This window comes from Eublepharis macularius, chromosome 7 (genome assembly GCF_028583425.1).
Source record: "Eublepharis macularius isolate TG4126 chromosome 7, MPM_Emac_v1.0, whole genome shotgun sequence".
NCBI lineage: Eukaryota > Metazoa > Chordata > Lepidosauria > Squamata > Eublepharidae > Eublepharis > Eublepharis macularius.
The window spans coordinates 110,546,737-110,572,488 of record NC_072796.1 but is presented as its reverse complement, the minus strand read 5'-3'; the positions used below and the strand labels follow the sequence as shown (position 1 = coordinate 110,572,488).

Genomic DNA, 25,752 nt, shown 5'->3' with positions numbered 1-25,752 from the left:
GGGCTGCCCTTGAAAACAATTCAGAAATTTCATTTGGATGCTGCATTGTGAATGCTATTTGGAGCTAGTGGCAATGCACATATTACACTGGACAGTGAACCCAATCCAACAATGCAGCTCCTTTAAATATCTAGGGGTAACGTTTAAAGAGACTCTGAATTGGAAGATACATCTTGCGTTGGTTAAATCCTCAGCATCAAGGATTGTAGGGTAATCCACTGGACAGTGCTTCATGAGGGTTTTTTTGATGAATTCTGATCTGTTGATGCATTTCTTAGGATTGATCTGCATGTTTTATAGTGGTTTCTATTAACATTGTAACCTGCTTTGAGTCCTTGCTTGGAGAAAGGCAGATTTTAAATGTCATGAGTAAATAGATCAGGATGGCCACTTTTGGAAACAGGATACAGGGCTAAATGGTAGACATGACGGACGCTTTCTCTGATCCAGCAGGGCTCTTAAATTCTTATTATTTTAGTCATTCAATCTTTCTCAATTTATTAAAGTGTACAGAGATGATATGGAGGAAGGCCAAAGAGAAGAAAGTTGGTGTTTTGAACAGAGCAGATGATGCAAAAGAAATAACGTGGTGAGAGAGCTCAAATTTCCAGGACCAGGCATACAATAAAAGGAGGAGATTCTAATATTACAGCGGAAGAATAGATGATATTTGATTAAAATTTTATAGGGAGGAAGAAGGGCAAAGAGAAGATGGAGAGAGCTCAAAAAGCTGCAGGCTTGTGTCATGGGAAAAAGATTCTGGTTGCGATTCCAAAAATAAACGTGAGGGAGAACAAAGCAGATAAAAGAGAGTGGAGTTAAGAGGAAGGCACAAGAAGTTCAGTGTTGGACATCTTCCCTTTAGTGAGGTAACAGGCCAATTAAAGATGAAATATATGGTAGGCACACAAGACTGGACAGGGATTAAAGGTGCCTTTGTGAGTAATCTGTGCTGAGGTAATAGCCAAGCTATGTAAGGAAGAAAAATGGTGAAATGTGGAAGTGCTGAAGAGAATTCTCTCCAGAGAACAGTGTCAACCAGTGAACGAGGCTGCTCTGGTACTTTCTACGTGGATCCATTTCATTCTGGATGCTTGTGGAGAGGTGATGAAGTTAGTTATTATTGTAATACTAGAGAGAAGTTTTCCATGGAATTTATGCTAGTGTTGAAAAGCACCTCCCTCTTTAAAGAGAATTTTTTCAGCACAATGTTTGTTTGTTCATTTAATTTGCCCTCACTTTCCCCCTGTGACCTCATCTTGCAAACAAATTGAAGACTAAACACTGTGACATCCTCCCATGAACTGTGTGATCCATAATGGGTGCATAATTTACTATTAAGACATTCTGGCAAGTATTAGGAACATTTAGTATTACAGGATCCAGGCTAGCAAACACAACTATGACACAAAAAGACTTCTGTGACTCTAGATCAGGAAGAAATATAGGAAGCATGATATCATTCCTGATCTGCTCATTGCATGTTACAGACATGGGCATCTGTTGTTGCAGGACGGTCTTCTTTGCTCTTCAAAGGAATGGTGCAAATATATCATGGCCCACAGAATAGTCTGATGGCTCATGGTGCTACTCTCCTGTTGAAGTAAAGCAGGCCTAGCTGCCTGGATGGGAGACTACTTGAGAACCCCATGGAAATTGCTTTGTTCTTTGGGGAGGCAGGGTGCACTACAAGGACACACAAATTAACTGATACAATGATGGGCAGTTTCCATAGAGGCGTCCATAAGATTCCCCCCACCACCACTGCCCCAAATCTGTGCTAAAGGAACAGATAAACTCTACTTTCTTCATATATTTTGTTTAGTGAACAAACATCCATCTCAAATAGAAAAAAATTCTGCCTACTATCCCTTCACTGTAGAAAAACTCTCCGTGCTTTCGGCTCATATACTTAGACTTACTGCATCTATCATCTTTTGCAAGCTAGAGCTACTTCTGCCTGCTGGATTTTTGTCCCTACACATCCATATAGTTTTTTTTTAACTTGGTTTACTGGGTGATTCACAAACTATTTGTAAGGCCGAAATATCAGCCTTACAAATATCATTTCAGCCTTACAAATATCATTTTTATCTCACTCTTCTTCCAAGGACCTTGGGGCTGCATACAGATTTCTTTCCTCCTCCAATTTATCCTCAAAACCACCCTGTGGAATTGGCTGGGCTGTGAGACTAAATCATAACCGTGAACTTTAGAGCCAAGTGGGGATTTGATGCTTGGTACCTGCTGGTTCTACAGTTCTGATGGTCCAGCATCCTCTCCATGAATGAATTTTTTAAAAAATCTATATTGTTGGTACTTTCATCCATATCATATTAGTAAAATTCATAACAGTAATAATGATCATTGTTGGATATTTTTTCACAGAAACACTGATTTTTTGAAAAAAGTAACAGTGTAGTGGTTTGGTGTAGTAGTTAAGAGTGACAGGTCTTTAATCTGGAGAACCGGGTTTGATTCCCCACTCCTCCGCTTGAAACCAGCTGGGTGACCTTGCATCAGTCACGGATCTCTCAGCCCCACCCACCTCACAGGGTGATTGTTGTGAGGCTAATAATAACACATTTTGTAAACCGCTCTGAGTGGGCATTAAGTTGTCCTGAAGGGTGGTATATAAATTCAATGTTGTTGTTGTTGTTAATTCTATGACCATATAGGAACTTTATTTTGACCTACTCCCTGTTATTTTGGGGTTGATTAGTCACATTGCTAAACGCACGATGAATACATCTTCCTCTATCTGGAATGAATCTCCTTATTGTGGCAAAACCATTTATCACTAAATACCAGCATCAACTGAACATTTCATTTATTTTGGCTAAATATGTTCTGGATTTTAGCTGAATACTGTTGAAGTCAAGGAGTAATGGTAATTCTAGAGAATCTTTCCAGGTCTGTTCTCTTTTTATTTATTATACAAATATTTATTATAATATTGACATATATTCTTTTAGATCATCCTCATATGCTTGATACTGATTTTCTTTATCATTTGTTGTTGGGGTGTTCTTGAATATTGTAGTTTTTATTCTACTTATTAATAATTTTTAAAACTCCTGGTTTGGCTCACGTCTTGCTCACTGGTCACCAGGGCTTTTTTTCAGCTGGAATGCGGTGGAACGGAGTTCCGGAACCTCTTGAAAATGGTCACATGGCTGGTGGCCCCGCACCCTAATCTCCAGACAGAGGGGAGTTTAGATTGCCCTCTGTGCCACCGAGTGGCGCGGAGGGCAATTTAAACTCCCCTCTGTCTGGAGATTGGGGGGGGGGCACCAGCCATGTGACCATTTTCTCTGAGGGCAACCCACTGAGTTCCACCACCTCTTTTCCCAGAAAAAAAGCCCTGCTGGTCACAATAAGGGAACCGGTTGTTCACTGAGCTATTTGGATGTGTCCAAACAAATTCAGGGGTGTCCATTTATATGCTTAAATAATGCATTCTTACAGCTGCTGCCCACATGTGTGCTGACTTCCTCTAACTATTAAAAGGCACATAGTTAAAAGAAAGAAGTTTGAGATTGGTGTCTGACCAGCAACATTTTAAAAAGCGTAAAATATCATGGGGCAGCCTAAACTGATATTTATAAAGCAGTTCTCAGGCTAGCAGCAGATCATTAAGAACAGCATGCAATGGATCGTGAACTATGAATCTGAAGGAAGTCAGATGGGGAATCAACCTATGCAAAGGAGGGAAATCGAGACCAGCCACACTGGAAAGGAGACATCTTTATGTCAGCAGGCCAGAGTAGATTTGGTGGCACTCCTTTAATTTTGTAAAATCTCTTTGGGACACACTCACAGCCTGATCTTACTATCCAACTGATGCGGAGCTTAGCTGCCAACCCCATTATTATGGCCTAGAGACTTTCTTTGCATGGTCCTGCTTTCTCATAAAATCAACAGGAGCTGGATCTGATGCTCAGCTGTTATCCCCAACTCCGGGCCTAAAAAGTTCACACAGTGATTCCTCATCACTCCCTTCCCTTTCAAAATTACTTTGTTAGTTGCCTACTAATTTTCAGTACTAGGATATTCAGAATCCATAGAAGCAGTACCAGCGCATTCCAGAACTGAAAATGTCATGTTCTTTCACTTTCATTCTGACAGAAACATAAAATTTGTTTTAGCCTATGAACTAGACCTGGCTCTGCACTTACCATTTTGCTCCCAAGTTTTTCCAAGTGAAATGGAGTGATATTTATGGCTCAGCCCACACTTCCTTTGTAATGTTCTCTCTGTCTCAATTACACAGGACCTGTCTAGCCTCAATCTGCATGGGACATATTAAATGTGTGTGTGTTTGTTTGTGATGCAGTGGCCTCCACTGAGCACTGGCAAGGAACTGGGAGTGCCAATGGGGGGGTATGCTATAAGTGGGCAAATAACAACCCTAATGGAAACATGCGCAGGGAAGCAGACTGAAAATGCTGACGGGTGTATATTTTTGCCAACTGAAGTTACAGTAGTTTCAGATGTATTCACTTGTGATGTCTTGTTTGAAGCTTATCTTCTATGCCTTCTGTTTCACAGGACAGTCCTCTTTTCTGGTTTATGAAAAATAAGTCTGATGTACAGTTCACTACAGCACCTCAAGATTCTACCACCTCTTTCTGCTGTGCGTATACACATGGGTTATTTACACCATGATAAACTCTAAATATATAATAAAAAGAACTGTTCACAGTTTAACGCTTTAAAAATTCTGAGGTTTGCGTGCAGAGTTAACTGTGAAGGTATTTATTATGTCTTTCTTTTACAGTCGTTTACACCAGTTGCTAAAAGGTATACTATTGTACTGGCATTCGTTGTTGAAGTCTCTACAGGGAACTAGTTACTACAGTTTCCTTACATTTAATTGCATGGGTTCCTTCACAAATTAGTGGACAGACACCAGTCAGATAAACAAAGGAACAATAGTCTGAAGAGACACCTTCATTGTCACAGGAGCCATCTTTCCTTTGAACAAGTTGCTATGGGAACAGCCTCAGAAACAAGTTCCCTGGGCTTCCATGGATGCATTAGGGTTCTCTTTGTTTTTGTGAGGAAAACTGTTTGCACTGGTCTTCATCCATTCTATACAGGAGACACTAATGCCATTGTAACAAGTTCCCTGAGCCAGCAAGACACACCTGCAGGGCTACACCTTCATGAGAGAACTCCAGGTGTGCTCTGTCTATTCATAGGGCTAAATTAGACAAGACAAACAGTTACAAGCACTTTCCCATGACTTTTTAAAATCGAAACTAGACTTGAGAGGCTGCAAATTTGCAAAGAGGGATGATGGGGAGGCAAGGGGTGAAAATAATTGCTTCTGGTCAAAATCCTTCCCCCAAGCTTCTTTTCTCCTCATAGTAGAAAAGCTAAGGGGTTGCCAATACCATATTCTTCTGTCATCAAGCACTTTCCTGCCACCCAGGAAGCCATACCTTCCTCTGTCCAGATTCCCTCTTATTGCTGGCTGCCAGTTACTGGGCAAAGTCCATGTGGGAGCTGAAGAAGTAAAACCAGGGATATGAGGCATCAAGTCTCAGTGCTAAAATTCACGTAATTCATTTCCCATTCAAATCCTGGTTACAGACTGAATGAAAAAAAATCCCCTTGCCCTATTTCATCTCTGTCTTAACTTGGGTAACTTGGGTATTCTGTCTTAACTTCTGGCCTTCTATGACTCACTTTCAAATTTATTTTCCAGCGTTTAGCTCCCCAAATAGGTGACTGACTCCTATATTTGATCTGATCTGACATGCATATTTTGTTGAGCGATCGTGGAAATGGTACACATTTCCCTGATTTATATGCACATGTGGTTGTGTGCTTATGGTTTGGATCATCTTGTAATTAAAGATATTTAAAATATAGCAAAATACTGTGTGTGCATGCGTGCGTGCATGTGAGAGAAACGTGCACAAATTGGGTTCCTTGAGGGAAAAAACCAAACGCATCATCATGTATTAACACTAAAACATGGGGGGGGGGGGTGAGTGTGAAGAGTGATAGCAAGGAGACTCTACTTTAGTAGTATTTATTTACGTCATTTATGTGGAGAAGTGAGTTCTATGACACAGATAAATACTGTGAAGTGGAGAAAGCTGGATTAGTGAGAAGTCAAAGGCAAGCCTTTTTGAGGCAGGAGAAAGAGCATAGAAAGCCTAGGATGAAGCTAGAAGATATGGCTATATATGTCTGAAGAGATGGAAAAAATGCCTCAGCAGGACCCAAGGGAAGACTATAAAGCAGTCTGAGGCAGTCCTCAGGGAGCTGCTGGGCTACTTTTTTTTATGTCATTTATAGTCCGCCTTTCTCATTGAGACTCAAGGTGGATTACACAGTATGAAATTAGTACAATCAGTATAAAGTACATTTCAATACAGTATCAAGGACATTTCATAAACAATACCACAGGGTATTGTAAATAGATACAAGTTTAAAAGACATAGTATTAGCAAGAATCCAATACAGAGTAGAAAAAATACTGAAGAACATAACCAATTCTAGGACTAACATTAGACAACATGGAACACTGGTGGTATATAAGAATACATATTTAAAGCAGCAGATAATATATAAGGCAATATAGTGATGAAGTCTATGGTCCATAACTCATTAGCGAATCATCTGAGACCCCTTCCCTACAATACAGCCCTCCCATTTAAGTATTTTGAATAGTTTGGTTTTGCATCATTTTCGAAAAGCCAGGAGAGTGGGGGCTCTTCTGACTTCCTCAGGCAGGCCATTCCACAGAATAGGGGCCACCACAGAGAAAGCCCGTGTACAGGCTCCTGCTGATTTCACCTGTGTCCAGCCTGGTACCTGCAGGAGACTCTGTTCAGATGAGCGAAGCTGCCGTGGAGGAACATAGGAAGGAGGCGGTCCTGTAGGTATGCCGGACCAAAGCCATGAAGAACTTTGTATGTAATAACTAATACTTTGAACTGAGCATGGTAACTGATGGGTAGCCAGTGGAGCGACTGTAGGATGGGAGTGATGTTCATGCTCCTACTTGCTCCTCCTGATAACAGTTGAGCTGCAGTACTACTGTGAAGTACTAGCTTGGGAAGAGGAGTAAAGAAACGTAACCATTTATTTTAATAAGGCAAGTGACTATTACAGCCTCACCTTGGTAACCGTCCTTTACTGAGGGACAAAATGGCATATACATTTTATTTGCAGCTATTTAAAAAATAGATGTTTGGGTTTTCTATTTAAGACCCAAGTCTTTATTTCCAGGGGACCTGGCCAACAATCTGGCAAGGCCACAAACTTTTGAGGTCTTATCTAGTCATCACAATTTATACCTCATCTTTCTTGCCAAAAGGGGGACTCTAAACAACCTACATTGTTCTCCTCTCCTCCATTAATCGTCACAACAGCCTTGCGAGATAGGTTAGTCTGAAAGTGTGTGATTGGCAAAGAGTCACCTAGAGAGCTTCCATGGCACAGCAGGATTCGAACCTGGGTCTCACATACTTAGTCTGACACACTATCCAATATACCACACTGGTTCTAAGACCAGAGGAGCGGGATACATTGGCCAGGGTATCTATGGACAGAGTTGAAACCTGTTAATATATAGGTATTAAATAATATTTTTGTTGATGGCAAGGTAGAAGCAGCAAAAAACAGAAAGTATAACTGCCTCTCTTCTAGTATGTCATACTAGTGAATGGAAAGATCTACCTTGGTGGGGAAAATCTGACAGACAAGAATTTCATGGACATCCTTCCTGAGGAATCTTGGAAATCAAGAAAAATGTCCAGTCTATCATTAACTGAACACAAGAAAAAGAAATTCTAGACAACTCAACAGTCAAGAAAGAGATTTATCAGAGAAATCCTAAACGGGGCTACTCCAGTCTAAGCCCATTGATTTCATTCTGTTAGTATAATGATTGGTGTAGGCCTTAAAATGAAAGATGTACTGTGATATGTTTGAATATCCTCCACTGAGTTTGTTGCCAAGAAATATCCCTCTAAAGATTCAGCCGGTCTGTCCAGCCATTAATCTCCTTAACTGTCACTCCTGAAGTCCAGATTCTATCACAGTAATTAAAGCATTGGAGCTGTAGCCCAGATTCAAAGCTTGGTTTCTTCTGATCTCCCCTGCAATCCTGAAAGCAAGGGTGGTAAAGGGAATGACCACCTGGCAGCCCAGAACATGAGGAATGCGGTTTGAATAAAGCATGCAGAGAAAAACCTGTGCTGGCTTTTGCGTATGGAGCATGCAGATCAACACTCCATCAGCTATTTTCAAAGGGACTTGCTGCTTACACAGGGGCCCACATGAGTGAAAAGAAACCAGGCCAGTGGCAGACAGAATTCTAATTCTCCAATCAAACAACATCAACCAAAGAAACACATGGTCTTCCATCTCAATGACAGTGGAGTGTCTGTGGGACCCTCCACGATGGGCCCCATTGAAGGATATGTACTCTGCCCCCCAGAAGGCTTGGCCCATGAAGAGATAGCATGATGGCCACCCTCCCCAACACAGGCAAAGACCCCACACTACTAATTAAGGGCTTTCCAGAAATGAGAGCTGCAAAGGGATGCTTTTTTCTGACCACCCCTGCGATACTCTGCTGGACATCTCAAATGGATAGCTGTCAAAGGAATAGGCATCTGGACTCTCAAACAGCATACGGAATGTGCCTTGGAACAAGGGCAAAGGAAAAAGAACCCTGTGTTCGTTTGATTACAGAAGGTGAGATGAAATTCTTTCTACTTCATATCCAAGGCAAAACAAAATGAAGTAAATCTCAGTCCTCCACACAATTTGCAATTTACTGTGCACTGATAATCCTTTGCCCAGCCTGGAATGGGGACTATCTCTTCTGAAGGGGTGATAGATGAGTAGCTTTCATTCTTGCTAAAACAGATTTGCTATTGCATTCTGCAATAAAAATAAATGAATGCGCTTGAACTAATGCTGATTTTGAGTTTGCACTTCTAAAAAAAGTAATTTCTTTACTGGTTCATTGCTTTCTTTTGTTCATTAGTTATTTACTTCATTGCCTGTGTTATCAATTTTCACCATAAAATATGGGTGAACTACTGAGACAGACTATTAAAAAAAATCAAGCAGGTTCCCAAAACACAATTAATAGCTACCGAAGCATCCAAACTCCAAACATCTGTATTGTACACTTCATCCCAAAATGCCTAACAAATCTGATTCTAAATACACCCTTGGCCCACAAAACTGACATACACGACATACATGTGGGGACCGTCTCTCCCCATATTCCCCGGAGGACACTCCAATCAGGAGATAAACAGCTGTTGGTGGTCCCTGGTCCCAAGGAGGCCCGCTTAGCCTCGACCAGAGCCAGGGCCTTTTCGGTCCTGCCTCCCACCTGGTGGAACGCTCTGTCTACTGAGACCAGGGCCCGGCAAGACCTACTATCTCTCCGCCGGGCCTGTAAGACAGAGCTGTTCCGCCAGGCACATGGCTGAGGTCTGGGCCTCTGCCAGCCTGAAACAACAAGGGGTGTATAAAATCTAACCCTCCCTGTGAAGCCTGTCCACCATCCTGTTTTAGTTTGTAAGGCTGACTGTATAACTAGAAATATGTTTTTATTTTAATGATGTTTTTAAATGTCTTATGGAAATGGATTTTTTTTGTATTTTAATGGGTTGTGATCCGTCGTGAGCCTGCTCGCGGGGAGGGTGGAATAGAAATATGAAATTAATAAATAAATAAATTTTGGCATTGCTGTCAGCATCAGAAGATCTGGTTATGCATCTTTAAAGAATTTTTTGAAAGGAACAAGACAACAGTCTTAATTTTCCCATCTAAAATACTTATCACTGCACTTGAATGACTTTTATTAAAATAATCTCGGTAGTTAAGTTAGTTTATTATTAAAACAGCAGATTTGTCATGCGGCATCTGGGCAGAAAACCATCCAACCAGTTATTTTATTTTCTGCTTGCGATCCCTGAAACTGTAATGCTATGGAAAGAAGGCACAATATACATATACAGAGTATTCATTTGTGCAGCTACTCTTCAGTCTGAGAAAGCTGTTACAGCTTGTCATAACTATTACTAATGGATGGAATAGTGAGAAGTGCTTTGTGATAGTTTCTGTATATATATATATATATATATTTAATAAAATCAGACTTTGCTTTTATATAAGGATAATGACTGGAATACATTCTGATTTATACTGATTAATGTAGTGCCAAGTTAACAGCAGTTCTTTTCATGTAACAATTTTTTTTCCCGTCCAGCAGCTTTTGTCGACAGCAAGAAAGGGGGACTGCATGGAGGTGGCAGCTCAGTATTGCACCCAGTAGCCTCACTCTTGGCCTTCACAAGTTCACTGAAAGCTCTGAACAGAAGCCTATTTGCATTGAGCTAGTTTGGGCGTAGGCTGCGTTCGGAGCTTCAGATGGATGCAGGGAGGTCAAGGATGGTCACCGAACACCCTAACTCCACTCTCCTCCTTTCCCATCAGGCATTCACTTTGGGCTGTCAATCAAAAGGGGCTAGCCTGTTTCATGTTTTAATCTTCCCTTGAATAATATATCCGATATGCCTGTGTATCTAAAGGAAGGTCACAGCTTTCCACTGGATAAATACTTCGTACCCTCTTGCCACAGTGACAACAGCCAAGAAAGTCTGTTCATTTCTCATTTCTACGAGCCAATTCACATGACCACTTTTTGCACTTGGCATAATTCTAATTTTATAATAAGGTTCAGATGTGATAACATGTCATGGACCTCATGCTTGAAAGATTGCGATTGCTTTGACAATGCATTGTGTTCATAGCGCATGTCACCGACATCTCTGAAGTTACTGCCCCAGTGCTTCCCGTCATAAAGCCTCATAAGACCTGTGAGAAAAAGCTCCCTAATGGGTTGGGCCCATTTAACCATATGGAGTCCACTGAAGTGAATGAGGAAGTCCTTGCCGTGGGGAGAGTTGCCTGTTTGTAATTACTGAGCTGAGGTACAGATGGACAAATTATTTCAGCATCCAATTTGGAGAACAAGAAGTTGGCATTGACCCACCCATAAAAGAACAGTTCCTAACAGCCTAAGATGTTTTGCACATTGTTAACTAGCAAGGAACAGAATTCCCCAAACTCAAGCTGGAAAGAGCTCTTTGAATTATGAACAAGGGAAAAACTCTTGCGGGGAAATGGCTTCTTTTTTCTTGCCCTTTTCTGGCCTTTCTAGGTGCCTTTGCTATTGAGAAGCTTAGCAAGAGCTGCTGTAGCCTAGTGGTTAAGTGGCTGGGCTGTGAATCAGCCCTCTGCTAGCTCTACTCCCACTACTGCCATGAATTCTGTAGGTGGCCTTTGGTGAGCTACTCAGCCCCAGTTCCTTAGCTGTATTGAGAGGATAAGGGTAACATTGACTTTGTTCACCACTCTGAATGCAGCACAAATTTGTCTAGAATGCAGTATATAAGCGCACAGTGATTAGTATTGTATTGGCTAGAGTAACTTGGCATAGGATTGCACGGTATGAATGCCAGCAGATATCTGATTTTATCAAATCTGTCTGAGATGCTCCAATGCTGACAAAATATGCTCAGGACACAGTGTTCAAAAATAGAAAGAGAGGATGCTAGAATAAGGAAAACATAGCAGAGAAACAGTAATGAGGAGAAATACAAAGAGAACAATGGATCGCTTGAAGCAATGCAAAGGATCAGGGCCTTCCCTGAGAATAGATTCTTGACTGATCAATGCTCATGTCCAGGACTTTTTTTCTGGGAAACAAGGTAGTGGAACTCAATGGGTTGCCCTCAGAGAAAATGGTCACATGGCTCATGGCCCCACCCCCGATCTCTAGACAGAGGAGAGTTTAGATTGCTGCTCAGCGGCACAAAGGGCAATCTAAACTCCCCTCTGTCTGGAGATCAGGGGGCGGGGCCACCAGCCATGTGACCATTTTCAAGAGGTTCCAGAATTCCGTTCCCCCACGTTCCCCCTGAAAAAAAACCCTGCTCATGTCTAGCTAATCAAGAGTTACTGAATATGAATAGGTTTCCATGCTTTTTTTTAAAAAAAATATGAACTTCAGTTACCTGCAACGGAGATGTTACTACTTCTGACATTTTTATGGGTATGACAATGTTAACAAAGACATTAATTCATATAAACTATTAAAAGACAGATTTTATTAATTTAAAGCTGTTAAAGGTATTCATTTTTAGGTATGTGGTAAAAAAATAAACCCACTCATCTTCTGCTATAGCAGATATTTCCAGGACTGTAACCAGTGAGAAATTAGTAAACGAGCATTACAGTCCCTTTGGTCATCCTTCTTTGATCCTAAGGACTGAGTACATTTGGGCAGTCTGTGCCCAACTGGAGAAAGAAACGGCAGAATTGGAAATAATTCACAAATTTGATTGCATTTCTCTAGAGATTCTCACTATCAAAAGCAATTGTTCCCTGCTTGGTTATTCACTGGGCTGATGTATATAGCTCCACTAATTGATTAATATCCATGTTTAATGCTCCTGCATATATTTAGATTAGTCACTGTATTCTTAATCCAGAAATTATGGTTTCTTTTGCATTGTCATTAAATATATCTACCCACTTGTCAGACCACATTGCATATCTAACAAAACAGTCCATTGCCTAGCAGCAGGGTGTGTGTGTGTGTGTGTGTGTGTGTGTGTGTGTGTGAGAGAGAGAGAGAGAGAGAGAGAGAGAGAGAGAGAGAGAGAGAGAGAGAGAGAGAGATGATTCCCGTATCCAGCCCCTGACAATAACCTGGCTGCCAATTCTGGACAAACTGAAGTTTCAAAACAGTTTCCAAAGGCACCTCCATGTAGAGCACATCACTGTAATCTAACTTGGATGGGATCAGAGCATGGATAACAGTGGTCAGGCTTTTAGGGGAAGGCCTGTAGCTGGCGTATCAGCTGAAGCTGAGATAGGTGCCACGTACCTGAGCCTCCAACCACAGGGCAGGATCCAGTATGACCCCCAATCTAAGCACTTTTTCCTTCGAGGAGAATGCAACTCCCTTCAAGACAGGCTGACTCCTCATATTTCCATTCATCCAAACCATGTATTAGGAACACACCACATGCCTCACACACCAATTTGCTCCTCCCATGTTTATTTGATCAAAGCATCTTTTGCTGTGACATCCAGAACAGGAAACCTATGAGCTGAATCCAACTTCAAACAGTAGCCTCAGTCCTTGATTTAATGTCAAACTATGCTTGCCTAAATCACAGTTTGCCCACTTTGGGTCTCAAGGCAAACCAGGAAAGGAGGGAGGCAATTTGCATTGCTGTGTTCACTGTACATATTAAACTGTTTTATTGAATTGTTCTCTAGCAATTCAGCTCTGTTGCATTATTTGTATGTGTGTATTCTGCTATTTTAGTGCACTGTTCTCTAATGTTTAAATCCAGTTTTATTCCATGTTGCCTGTCCATTTTATAAAGTTCCTATTACATTGCTTTTAATTGAGCAATCCACCTGAGTTGCAAGTGGAAACACAAACTATAATGAAGGATTAGATCCAGTTTAAATTTTTTTGCTACCTGAAGGAGTGGGGTAGTTTCCACCATTATTTCTAATTTGCCTCTCATGCTGAGGGGCTCCCGTCCTCCAGGAGGAACATTTTGGGGAGATCAGTGGGCTGCAGTCAGAAGGGCGAAGGCAGGAATGTTCTGTTCCACTGACAGAAGTATCCTGCATGAGTAGAAAATTTAGTCTGGATACAGCCCCATTTAAGCAAGCAAATAATGCAAGGAAGCCCGTGAGACTGTGAGAAATGCCTGTTTCTCCAGGTCAGACCATGCTTTGGAGGATCAGGAATGTGACATTTGAACTGGGCTAGTGCCCAGTTTATTATGTTAATATGAAGCAGATCGATACATTATGGGATATACTATGGGAATGGATGGAAGCACAAAGTTAACTAGTTAAGTAAATGACTTATGTCCTGATTAGATTGACAGTTTCATGTCTATTCTGTAAATATGTTTATAAACTTGTATATTTATTTTCCGTGCAAAAACTCAAGATGGCTCTATAGTAATAAAAACTAGAATGTCAATCCAAACCACATATGGTGCTGTTTAGACAACCAAGGGTGACAAAAGTCACTTTTAGAAAAGAGGGTATAAGCTGCCCAACATGTTTGTGGGGGAAACTGAAGCACCCATCGTTAGCAGTCAGATCCCCTCCCCAAACTATAAGGGCAGTTTATAGATATGAAATATCACAAACCCCTTGCCATAAGCTCTAGACACTGCCTGGCTTCAGGCAGAGAGGATGCCAGTTGACAACTAACTAACAGTCCTCCACATTCGGAGAACAGCAGAGATAACTAGGCTTCCTGAGAAAACTCCCTGCCTAATCTCATCAATGCCTTCCTCTACCTCCACTCTCCCACTTACCTAATCAAAGCTATTCAGCATATTTGATAGTCTTCCTGTCTGGTACTTACCAGGTCATCAAGCAATATTTTTACCTATAGACCATTCCAGATAGTCATATCGAGCTTCTCCCAAGTTAGTGTCCTACTTCTGGACAAGCCATTATGTTATTATTTTGGGGAGCAAGACATCAGCCTTGCCCCAGGGAATGTTTTGCCCTATAGCTTCCCAGCCAGTACTCACTGTGCACGTGTGTTCCAGATCCATATACCCACCCTCAAGTTCGCTTGGGCCTTCTCCTTCTCCCCATGAAACATCAGTCATTTTGCTGCTGCTCCCATGGACCCTTCCTTCGTCAGGACTGGTAATTATCGCCCTCCCTGACTACTTTTTCCCACTTTCCTGCCTGTTTTTTCTAGTGAGCCTTGTATGTGTGCTGTGTGTGATTTTCTGTATGCTTGCCTTTAATTGTTCTTTAATAAAAAAAACCCTTTCCTGTTGAACATCTGCCTGATTTATTTGAGAGTTTTTTAAAGGAACAATCCCCAAAGACATAGGTGGAGACTCCCAGTTTCCCTGTCCCGCTGCATCTTTTAATGCTAATTCCCCCAACTAATTAAGGAGACCTCCTATTTGGGTAATACCATTTGGAACAGACCAAATGGATGGATGTCTTAAGAAAGCACATGATGTCAATCTGGTAAATGGTCTTCAACTGCACTGTTTTCTCTTGAATTCTAGCCAATGTTCAGTACCATACAGGAAGTTGATGTTGACTTCCAACTTCTGCTTCTCTATGACAGGAGAGGTTAATATCATCTTCTCTTGGATAATCAATATGTGTAGAGCTGCAAGTGCCTGTTTAAATCTCACCCAACAACAAGGAAGAAAAGGGGGTGTGGGGAAAGGTCCCCACAAACTCAATCCAAACTAGCAAGGGAACAAAATAGAGGGGTCAAGTTACAACCTAAAATAAAATATATTTAGAAAGTATTTATTATAAATGTGCACATATATAGATTAAAAACAAATTTAAAACATAAGGCCTGACTGGCAGGCTACATACATATGCTAAAACTTGCTAGAACATTCCCAATGTACAGATGATGGTACAGTGCAATGACCAATACAAACAGACCATGGTACAGTACAGTACATTTGTTTTTAATTTATATATGTGCACATTTATAATAAATACTTTCTAAATATATTTACTTGGCCCCTCCATTTTGTTCCCAAATCTCACCCAAGCCATGGACTCACTAGTGGCCATGATACTTTCAGCTCGTCCTCTGCAACAATAATTAGTTTGATAACATGCTTTGGACAATATCAACATGCTAATAAGAAGAACCAGGGTGGCATAGTGGATGGAGCAGTGGATTGGGACTGGGATCAGATGGGTTCAAATCCTGGCTCAGTCAGAAAGTGTGTTGGATAGCTGTGGGTGAGTTACTCTCTCTTATGCTTCACTGAGTAACATATTTATTTGTTTTTTTGGATACTTTTACCCTGTTTTTTTCCACTGAGTATGAATTCCAAGCGGCTTGCAATATGAAAAAAGCAACAGACCTTAAATACAGTAAATCTACCTGGCAACAACAAACTAATCCACAGGGGAAGAAAAGGGAATAAAGCAGATGGTAAAAATGCCACCCAGTAGCAAGAGTCTCTCTCCAGGCATTTCTCCCTTCCAGAAGGCAGCCCCAGTTAAGCTTGTAGGGTTGGAAGGGAGGAAGAGGAGGTAAGAAGCAGAGCAGGTGGCAAAAGTTCTGCCCCTCATGGCAACAGTCTCTCTAGACTCAAGGAGCATTCTGACTAGACCTGCTTAGGATCACTTTCTTAATGTACCAAATGATAAATAAATGGAAAACCCAACCTATATAGGATTTCATGCTAAACATAAGTGAGGTCATCACTGGGGAAGCAATCAGTGGGAGGGCTTCTAGTGACCCTTCCCCACTGGCAGACCTCCTGAGGACACCTGGGTTTTGGCCACTGTGTGACACAGAGTGTTGGACAGGATGGGCCATTTGCCTGATCCAACATGGCTTCTCTTATGTTCTTATGACTGTACCACAGACCACACCACAGGGATGTTCAAAAGAAATAACAGAGGTATTTGATACGGCCAATATGGTGTTTTCATGAAAAGAATAATGCTACAGTTCACAAATGTGTTTCCACATTTACTGGGTAGTCCTTCAAACTGCATCCTTGTAAATCCGTGGAAGTTAACAGGCTTAGAAATGTAATCTGTATAGGATGGCACTTTTTGATTCCCAACACTCAGACATGAAAAATACGGAAATGTTGTTACACTTGTAAATTAACAGCACTGCAGGTTTCCTTAAAGAATCAGCGGTTATTACAGGGAAACTCTTGGGAATAATTACATTGCAAACAGACACTTTTCACCAGAACAAAGATGAGGTACAGTAATCATACTTGCTGTCACTTCTGGGGGGAAAAAGTTTAAGAAGCCATGCAATTCTTTACTCATTACATCATTTTTAGGTAAATATTTACCAAGATCCTTAAGGAGAGATAATGCTTCCCATGAAACAAATGCTCCACCGCCATCATCCATGGCTCCCTGCCCTACATCCCAGCTGTCCAGATGTCCACTGATGAGCACAACCTAAAAATATAACCAAGAACACTTGCATGAAAAAGCTGCAGCGGAAAGGATCCACATCAGATGATCTTTGGATTGTTTAACTTTTCTGGTGGGTTTAGTTAAAACCATCATTTCACAAATATGTTTTGGCTAATGAGATCATTACAAATTACAGTTTTGTCCCAGTGGAAAGTGATGACATTCAGATTTGGATGATCAAGAAGTTGAGCTGATCCCCCAACATGCAATCCCTCAGCTTTGCTGCTGCCACAGATGGAGATGGCTTGAAACACTGATGGCAATGTATTAGGTGCCACTAAGAGAAGTAGCCTATGTTAGAGGCACATGTGTGTAGCAAAGCTCCAAGGGTTTGTTTTCCCCCTAACAATATCAACCTTAGGAGACCGTAGACCTGTTCACCAGTTACAATGAACAAATAAGAGTGTGCACAGGAAAAAAAACAGTTCAATAATACCAAACTGGAGGGAAAAAATTGGTATTCCCCATACCAAATTGATTCTCCAGTTCAATATTACAGAGCAAATTTGATAAAATTCGGCCATTGTTTCCTATGGGAAATTCAATTCGAGCTGCTTCCGGTGTCATTTTTTCACCAACTTTCACCAAATTTTCAGGGGACCTGCTCCTGACTGTTCTCTGAAGACCTCCCAAGTTTAATGATTGAACCCCAGGAGGCATTTTATGGTCCCCCAAAGAAAGTGCCCCCAGCCACCTCCAATCTTTATTATTCCCTAAGGGGAAAACTATGGAGGCTATCTAGGGGGCTAGGGGTGGCATTTTGAAAGCAAATTCCAACAAATTTTCAGGGAACCTACTCCCAACTGTCTTCTAAAGACTCCCCAAGTTTCAGAGAGACTGGACCCCAGGGGCCCATTCTGTGGGCTCCAGAACAAGGTGCCCCCAGCCACCCCATTGGTTCTTTTTATGGGGGAAATTTCTAAGCTGACTCCCACTGCAGAAACACATGGACTGAGGGCTGCCATAGCCAAAGGCAAACTCCCAAATGCAAGCTCCACACTGGACAGCCCAACAGAACCAAACTGATGCTCCCCCCCCCAAAAAAACAGCACCCTCTGACCAACCTGACCAGTCCATTGTTCCCTATGATGAGAACTTTTCAAAGTTCTTTCCCAGGGGCACATCCACATAGAGCAAGGATGTCACTCCCAAATGCAAACTCATTCCTGGGGAAGCACAGTTGCATAAAATGCATCCTACCCACATGGCCTCAGGCTGAAAGTGACAGTGAGATACAAGTAATCCTCTCTCTGCAACAGCCTTCATTGTCAGCCCCACCCCCCCTACAATGAAGAAAGTTCACATTAGAACACATCACATTTCTATTCTATTCTATTCTATTCTATTCTATTCTATTCTATTCTATTCTATAGCATTCTGTAGCTTCATTTGGGTGTTTCTGTGGGGTTCCTTCTATGACACATGGTGTGTGGTTCTCCACTTTCCCTAACATCTCTCTCTGACTCTTCTCATCCCAGTGGCAAGAGAACTTTTCTGGGGCCTCTTTTCTCAATTATCTACAGAAATGTGTGCTAATGTGGGCTACTGTTTTTGCAGAGTGTGTGTGTCTGTGTGTGTGTGTCTGTGTGCGTGTGTGTGGGGGGGGTCCAAATTGCAGTGTGCATTTGTTGTGCCAACTGAATCAACTGTCCTTCTCTTGCTGGCTTTCTACCTAACTTTTAAGACTTAGAAAGAGCATTTTCCCTTACCTCAGATTCCCAGAGGATGCAGGCCACAAAGTGCGCTCACCTCATTCACTCTGGAAGTCCAAAGTTGGGAAAGCAAAGAGTGGCATGTTGACCTTCAGGAAGACTGACTGCTCAACTCTCCAGGGAAGCAGGTGAGTGTGATGCAAGTTGTCAATGTCATCTGCATAAGAAAAGATGTGCTCGCTCTCCATGCTCATTGGAGGGCACGAGAGGAGCTTCTGAGCCTCGAGAGAGAGCTTTGGCCCAACCGCCTCTTTCTTTGCCTAGTAGCTCAGTGGATCAGTGGAAAGCAACTCGCGGGGCTCTGAAAAGTAGTCCCTGACCATTGCCTCTGCCAAATTCTAGCTCATACACCTCATGTTCCCAGAGAAGCTGAGGGCATGCAGGAGTTATCTCCATCTCCACGGACATCTCAGCATTGGCTGTGGGGGATCCTGCTGATGAAGGAGTGATGGGGGTCCAGCAAAACTGGGCACTTCTCCCTTCTGCTTGCAGGAAACCCCTCTTGGCCTGCCTGTACTGCACCCGCAAAGACAGAGCATTTCTTGCGCTGCTGAGGTTCCCAGCCCACTCAGCGAAGATGTCCTTGATGTGCGAGTCACACGTGGTTGCCAACATGTATGACTCCTTCTTGGTGAGAAGCTGCAGCCAGGACGTGATGCCCTGTTGCATCTGCATCTGGGTCCAGGAAGGCAGCCATAGCACTCTGAAGCATATGCACCAGAGGAGTGACCCGACCCAGGGGCGCTGTGTCACATGAGATTGCAACCATGAATTCCTTGAAGGGCCTCAGGGCCTCCATTGTCTAGAAGATGGTGAGCCAGTCCTCTGGGCTGAACTCACTCTCCCCTCTCAAAGTGTCACTCTCCGAGAGCCACAATGTGAGGGTGGCCTGCTGCTCCACCAAACACTGAAGTATGGCATGGGTGGAGTTCCAACGAGTGACAACATCAGAATTCCATACATTAATTTATCCATATTAAATAATTATTAATAGATATTGGCTGGCATGTATTCACCCGCATTGTTAATATTTTACAGAGTAAGATCTCCAGGTTGAAGCTGCAAGAGAAAAAGAAAACAAAAACAAGGAAAGTGTGATAATCACAGTGTGATCATGCGAATCCATCTAGGCAAGTTTTTAAATAGGCAGCCAGGACTCCGAGGGAGGTGTTAACTATCAAAAGAGTATCTCACTGGAGAGACTGTAGATTGGTCAACCTGTTTTCATCAAACACCGGACTTAGAAAAATGTACTTATATCGGGAAGTGAATTATGGGCTAGTTTGTAAGTGTATTGCAAAACCTGAATTTGCAGCAGAAGCAATACTTTATCCAGAGCAGTGAAAGACTATCTTGCTAATACTGTGCGATGTTCCCTGGCAACCACAGCTATGTGAGAATGGCTGATAGAGAATTACTTTTTTGTTCCTGTGAAAGGATTCGCATTACAACAGCAGGGAACTTTGAATCAAAAGGTAGTGTAATCTGTCATGGGATTAGAAATTGCTATCGTAAAGGGCACTCACAAATTTCTGAATGTTATGCCAAAGGAGGTTAAGGTTCAGTGGATTGGGAAGGAATGAATTTTAGCTCTGTTAAATGACAAGATTACCAAACTGGACTACTTTAACACAATGGCAGCAAACAAAACCATAGCCTGTGATTCAGATGCAACAACAAATGAGAGTTTGCTGTGAAAGTGTTACCTTTCCTAGCTGGTGGGTGGGGGAAGGGGGAAGTGATTCTTCAGGCTTATTCCCATAACACATGGAATGTAATATTATAGTGGCCCTCAGACAGAGAGGACAGCTCTTCAAATGAACAGTCCTGATACCTGGATGAAGCATGGCCCAGGATGGGGGGGGGGCAAAGTAGGGCCAGTTCCTGGTTTGGGGAGGCAGACAGTGCCCAAGGCCCTCCTCTTGCCATTGTACCCCCCTACTCATGCTCACTTTTCCCAGCCTTGCATCCTCCCACCCCCATTCACTTGCAAGTGCTCCCGACCACTCACACAGTGTGTGTGGCTGGGAGTGCTGCTGTCAGACGCCACCTACATGGTGGGCACTGAGCAACACAGGGAGTGTGAGTGGCAGGAGGGCTTGCAAAGGAAGGGCACCAGGGAGGGTAGCAGGGAAGGCACAAAGGTGAGAGCAGCAGTAAGCCCTGCTGGAAGCCATGGGCTTCAGCAGGTGCCTAACCACAGGGTAAGCTGTGGCCAGCCTGGAGTCAAACTCCTGAACCAAGTGAGCAAGGAAGCAGAAGGTGAAGCCAGGAAGTAGAGTCCTGTGGCAGGACTGCACACAGAGACCAGTGCAAATGCCATTTATTTATATTTTATTGATAACAGCATATGAACTACTGGTCTTAAGCAGCAGGGGCCATTGTGTGTTCTCACTGGCCCCTGTACCTCGCCACACACTCCATGTTATTTCTTTTTAGGGGCTCTTTGCCCCTCCAGGCTTTCCAGGCATGTTTGGCCGTCTTTTACTCCTGTAATGGTAAGTATTTTCAATACATATCTTTGCTGCCTCTAAAGAATGATTCCAATGAGCATCATCCTCAAGAAGACCTCTGAACTGGCAACTGAAGGGTATCTTCTGCCCTCCCTGCCTATGCTGCCTCCACCCCACCCCATCCGTCCACCCACCCGGCTTCTAGGGAGTAAACTGTCACTTCCCTTGTAAAATAGCAGAGGGATGTTCTGGAACTAATCTTTGCTCATTTGGCAACAGGGGGGAGACTTATCTGGTGGGGGTGAGGGGTGCAACAGCAATGCAATGGCATGCTGATATCACTCCCCATTTAACTACAGAGTTTCCCCCAAATGTTAGAGTGTCCTGGGTTACTCCATGATGTCACTCCTGGGGGCATGGTGCGTGACACAAGGGTGTCGGGACACTGCCCAGCCCCCCATTTCCCACCATTTTTCTCCCACTGCCCAGTTGAGCAGCAGTGGGAAGCAGTGGATCCCCCACCACCAGCAGGAACATGGTAAGCCTGGAGAAGACTGTTGTTGAGACAGACACATGTCTGAAGTCACAAATACCGTTCCTTAAGAAATTCATTTACACAGTTGTTTTCCTCCATGTGAGGGACCTTTCTTCAATGGAGAGGGGGCATGGCTAGAGTACCTGCTTAGAATGCAGAAGATCTCAGGTTCAATCCCCAGCATTTCCACTTAAAAGTATCAGGTAGAAGGTAATTTGAAAGACTTCTGACAGTGACCCTGGAGAGCCCCTACAAGTCAGAGCAGACAATGCTGACCTCAATAGACCAGCGGTCTGCCTTGGTATAAGCTTTGTATTGTGTTTATATATTTATTGAACAGAAGAAGCCATCCTCTGATGAAGCAAGTTTCCCTACTAAGTAGACCCATCACAGGTGTTGTGAATATTCCTTAATGTACAGCATACCAGCTGGAAATATGTCAGGTTTTAGTACCTACCACTAAACTTTTTTTTAAAAAACCCTTCTTGATTTCTGTTGCTGTTTGTGATACACATCTCTCTTCTTGTGATTTGCACATAAAGAATTAGCATTTGGGGAGATGACTACACAAGGATAAATTGCTACAAGTGGATGGGGAAAAGAGATTGGTTATTCTGGGGGGAAGGTGCAAAACATTTTCTACAGCCTTCTGAGAACTTGCTGTATGCCACATCTCTCTGTGTTACAGAACTATCATACCAAGCACGCAGCAATTCATTTTGCAAGAGTCACTTCTCAGTTGTGATCACTGCAGATCCAGATTCATGGATTGTTAGAATAACAACAGGAAACCACTAAAGGGAGATGAAGGAATCCCTGATTCAAAACCACACACATTGGGTGGCAGATGACTTTTTTTAGGCTCTGGCTCAGTGGTAGAGAGCATTCATTGTATCCAGGAGGTCCCAGGTCCAATCTCTTAAAGATACAGCAGGTAGAATTGTAGACTAGGGTCTGGGATCCCTGGGTTCAAATCCACACTCTGCCACCATGTTTGCTGGGTGACTTTGGGCCAGTCATACTTTTTCAGGTTGACCCACCTCACAGGGTTGTTATGAGGATAAACTGGAAGGGGAAGCCATGCAAACTGCCTTGAGCTTCTTGTAGGAAAGGCAGGATAAAACGCACTAGATAGACACATTGATCTCCAGTTAAAAGATCTCAGGGAAAAGGTGATGGGAAAGACTTTTCTCTGCCTAAGATACTAGACAGCAGCTGCCAATCAGAGTAGATAATACTGAGCTAACCTGAACAAGCTAAGCCAATCTGGCTTAGTATAAGGATGTGTTCAGCTTTCTGGTGGATGGTTCTGAACAGACAACAATGTTCACCGTGGTCTGCTCATTGAATTACATGCAAGCCTAGAAATCATAGTGAATAATCCTAGAGTGACTATGGGACCCCCTGAAATGTAACTCTGGTCTTGTAGTCCAGGTTTCTCACAGGGTTTGTGTGGTAATATGAAACTCGCTTCCTTCAGAGAATCTTTCTACTTCAACTTCCTGCATTTTCAGGAGTATGGAGAATGTTATAGGTCACACAATGAGATCTGCTGCCCTATATGAAATTGACGTGAAACAGAATAGGCAGAACAACAGAACATCTGCTGGGTCCCTTCCCGTGCAAATAGGCTACATAAGAAACATCGGCAAGCCACACGATGCCTGCCAGGCATGTTAACAGCGCATGTGCATTTTCCATATCTGGTGTGCTAACACTGCATGCATAATGGCTGAGGATCCAGTTTAAATAGACGTTGGGCATCTGCTTTATCACACAGGTGAGTCTTTCTGCCCTACCAGCATCATGTTTAAATCAGGCCAGAATGTGCAACACACTCTAGAGCTCAGCATTCTCCTGTGACTGCACTTTGCAGGAGAAACTCATTAGGGGCTGGCTAAGTTACTGAAGCTTTTCTGCTTTAGTAGCCCCCAAAGGAGGAGGATTGATGCCCAGACTCAAACCCACACGGTCTATTCCTCAAGGAAGCCCTGATGAGCTTCCAAAGACAACCTCATTGTTTCTTGAAGGGGACACAGCATATAAGCCACAGTGCTGAAGCTTTAAAAGTTACTATACCTGCATTATTTAGAAGGCACATAAAAATGAAATCTCATTTCTCTTGGGACTCATTGGCAGTAGACATGGGGAGTGATTCTGCCAGAAACTATTCAGCAAGACATTAACGTGAAATTGCTCTAATCTGAAGGCACCAAGGAGACTGGAATAAATCAGCCAAGCCCCCTTGATATTAAGGGTAGTTAAGGGTACTGTAAGAAGTAATGGCAAAATGGCTGCCTACATGGTATGTCAAAAATTTTGCTAAAACATCCTGATAAGTGTAGGATTGGAGTGCAAATGGAGTAAGCATGGCTGCTGACAGAATCTTTGGAATATGATTGCTGTGGGTGATTTTGATCAATGTGCAAAGGAGACAGCTGCTCCAGGCCCCATGCTGGTGGGGGGCTGACTTTCCACAGTCCTTACACCCCATGAAGCAGGTTCAGCAGCTTCAATCCCACCTGTCAGATGCTTAGGCAGCTAGCTTCCAGTGGCAGTAGCAGCTCCTGCCGATGTCACAAGGGGCCAAGGGCTGCCCGTTGCTGGAATCTCAGTGGCAGGGGGAGGCACGTTGGGGGCCCCAGTGGGGACTGGCAGTGATTCTGGAGCCCCATCCTGGATTTTTGGCCAAGGCCCTGGAATCACTAAGACTGCCCCTGACTATTTCTATTCGCAACTTCCTCTTCAGAATTTGGAGCATTTCATCCAGGGGATGGGGCGCAGGGAGAGCAGTTAATGCACTGCAGGACATAGTGCAAGGTAAATTTGCCAGACATTATATTCTATGGAAATCAATATACATATCTCGTGCACTCCAACATGGTACGAAAAAGCAATGAAACTGGCCCACACCAGTTTTGCATTTTATTTATATTTAACGCACTGAGGAACCACCAACATGTGCATTCCGGATCAGATTTTGCCTGTATTTAAGGGTATTTAAGGATTAGAGCTATTTTCAAGCAGCAGTGCCATGTGAGCATTGGGTTTGCTACAGTTTCACAGCTAAAGGACTGCCTTTCTGCCTCTGAATCCTTATCAGTATAATAGCAGAAGAGAAATTAAATGCTGGGTACATTTCAAATGCATGATGACTAATTCAATTTCCTGGCAGGCCAGCATTATGACAGTTATTAAACACTTGTCAGTCATGTGCTGAATTCATTCCTCATCAAGACAGGCCATGTTTAATAAAAAAATAAGGAAACCAGTCAGAGGGATTCTTCATCTTCCCACTCACATATGTACATAGGCACATTAGGGAGTGCTTTTTTTCAAGTCAGAATGCCCTAACTCCTCTGAAAGCTCCCACTCCACACTTATTCACATACTCAAGTGTTCGCTATTAGCCCTCCGATGTGTGTGTTAAGTAAAGTATTGTGGTATTTCAACACAGGACAATCTGCTTTTGCTTTTTGTACTGTCCTTAAATGTGTTTTTACCCATTACGATAGCCTCCTTATGGCTCTTTTATGCTGACCCCCTATTAAACAACTTTGTTGTGTGGGCCAACAGAATGAAAGGCCTGAAATTGAGTTTCAAAAAGGACCTACTTATATACTTTCCAAGTAGGGACAGTCCCTATTTTCTTACTCTCTTGCCCCTGGTAAATCACGGTTCCACTTTTGGTCATTGTTTCTGACTATCGAAGGATGGCTTGTTAAAACATTTAGTGTAAGTTGCCACAGTTGTCTTTCTTCTGGGCTCAACCCCCTCCTCAGGGTCTCAGTTTTGGAGTGGGGAATAGAATACACCATCTATAATATTCTTGGCGGTTTAACAAAAGATGCCACCAGAATCCATCCACCATGCCAATACCCCATATTCCACCACTAACACTAGTGTTAGTGGTGGGATATGGGGCTAATACTATAGCTAACACTATAGTAATAATAGTAATAACAACATTCAATTTATATACTGTCCTTTAGGACAACTTAATGCC

The 25,752-nt window shown here is 42.7% G+C and overlaps 1 protein-coding gene across 3 annotated transcripts in view; it reads right to left on the bottom strand.

Moving 5' to 3' along the window:
• The window catches only part of CPQ (carboxypeptidase Q), a 255,379-nt gene that overhangs the window by 83,587 nt on the left and 146,040 nt on the right, over positions 1 to 25,752 (bottom strand). For all 3 annotated transcript variants that reach the window (XM_054985469.1, XM_054985471.1, XM_054985470.1), the window contains one exon: positions 16,917 to 17,028. In XM_054985469.1, the coding sequence (XP_054841444.1) occupies positions 16,917 to 17,028 (112 nt within the window). The remainder of the gene's footprint in view (positions 1 to 16,916; positions 17,029 to 25,752) is intronic.